The following is a 1,740-nucleotide window of genomic DNA, read 5'->3' as shown; positions in this document are numbered from 1 at the left end:
GTCTACAGGGTCTGCTTAAACCGCCCCCAGTCTACAGGGTCTGCTTAGACAGCACACTGCAGCACACAGTCTACAGCGTCTGCTTTATCTGTGCCACTACAGTGAGCGTAAATCCTGACTGGAATTGCAGTACTTTCTGGTACCATAAAAGCAGGGTGTGATTTCGCTGAGAGTGTAGTCAGTAAGGACAGTTATATGATTAGAATAGCGACTGTAAAATCACTAATAGGCCAGACTTCAGGCATGTTGCTGTATTTTTGAGTCCTATCTGCTGTAGTTATACTTTAGTCTTAAAGTAGACTCTGTAGACTGTTAGTGCTGTCCCTAGCCTGGCACATTGGGGTCAGTTTACAGTCTCCTGCATTCCTGGGAGATGAATCCCTGGGCTGTGTTGACCGTAACTTCATGTGTTTTATTCCCCTTCTCCGGTTCGAAGCTATGCACCGGGCCTTTCAGATGGATTTGTACCGTCTACGTCTCAGGGCAGCACGGGAATATGCCAAGGCTCTCGAAGCTAGCATGGCGCCAGTCTCTGCTGACCTCCAGGAGCCTCTGAAGATGAATGCGGTGGTGAGTGAACATCTCGCTCCTGGGTTGGAGTAGCCTCACACCTGCCTGAGGCAGCCAGCGTGACAATAAACACAGTCTGTTGGCCTGTGGCCCTTGACGTGTGGTAGGCACCTCTTCAGATTGAAGCATCATGGGGGGACAGTGACGGGGTGTCAGTACAGTACAGACTGAGGCCATTTAGCACCTTGAGCAAAATCCGGTCAGTCTTATTCCCCAAGCTCTTGACCAAAACCTGTACCCTCTCCAAATGGGAGCAGTTTCTGCTTTATCTACATCTGTCATCATCCTGTCCACCTGATTGTCTCAGTCCTTCTGCCCCACAATCCACTTGCCCAGCCTGACCTGGTCAGTATCCTCCGCACCCTCTCGAGGACCCTCACTCCCCTCCCGAAGTACAGGGAGAAGAATGGGGCGCGGTGAGATTCCCGTTGATAATGTGAAGCTACGGTGTGTATGCAGTGGGAAACTGGACAGAATGTTCTGAGTGGGGGTGAGCCAGAGCTTTGCAGAAGGGTCGCGGTGTAACTGCCTTCCTCATATCTGCAATCTCTGTTATTCACAAAGCTTTCAATCTCTGATAATTGACTGCCCGTACTCTCCAAATCCAGTGACCTTGAGTGAGAAATGCATGGGGCCTCTCTGTCCATGCTGTCAATTTTACAATTGGTTAGGCCTGGGGGGGGAGGTGGTTGTGGGGGTGCAGGATATTTATGAACAAAATCTAAGCCATCTGTCTGTGCCGCAGGTGCAGGGGATTGGGCCGGTGTTTAAGCTGACCCTGAACGTACAGAACACATCGGCCACCAGACCAGCAATCAACCTGTATGTCAGTTTCCTGTACGATGAGCACCTCTACTCTGTCAAGAGAGCTTTCTTTAAGGTACCAGACACCCCCTTCCCAAATGGCGTTCAGGGTGGGGGACCTTGTGCCTGCTTGCCCCATTCTGACTCAGCGCGGTGGGGTAGTTTGCTGAATCATAGAATGCCCATGGTGTGAACGTAGGCCATTTAGCCCATCCAGTCCACACTGACCCTCTGAAGAGCATCCCACCCTAGTGACCTGCCAGCCTGCACATCCCTGGGCACTATGGGACAATTTAGCACGGCCAATCCACCCTAACCCGCACATCCCTGGGCACTATGGGACAATTTAGCACGGCCAATCCACCC

At 51.6% G+C, this 1,740-nt stretch overlaps 1 protein-coding gene across 1 annotated transcript in view; it reads left to right on the top strand.

The window, feature by feature from the left end:
• The window catches only part of bbs1 (Bardet-Biedl syndrome 1), a 21,477-nt gene that overhangs the window by 16,986 nt on the left and 2,751 nt on the right, over window positions 1–1,740 (top strand). The window contains exons 14-15 of the mRNA XM_048619642.1: window positions 437–570; window positions 1,316–1,450. Of these exons, the coding sequence (XP_048475599.1) occupies window positions 437–570; window positions 1,316–1,450 (269 nt within the window). The remainder of the gene's footprint in view (window positions 1–436; window positions 571–1,315; window positions 1,451–1,740) is intronic.

This window comes from Rhincodon typus, chromosome 43 (assembly GCF_021869965.1).
Source record: "Rhincodon typus isolate 14 chromosome 43, sRhiTyp1.1, whole genome shotgun sequence".
Classification (NCBI taxonomy): domain Eukaryota; kingdom Metazoa; phylum Chordata; class Chondrichthyes; order Orectolobiformes; family Rhincodontidae; genus Rhincodon; species Rhincodon typus.
This window is presented reverse-complemented; position numbering and strand designations above follow the sequence as displayed.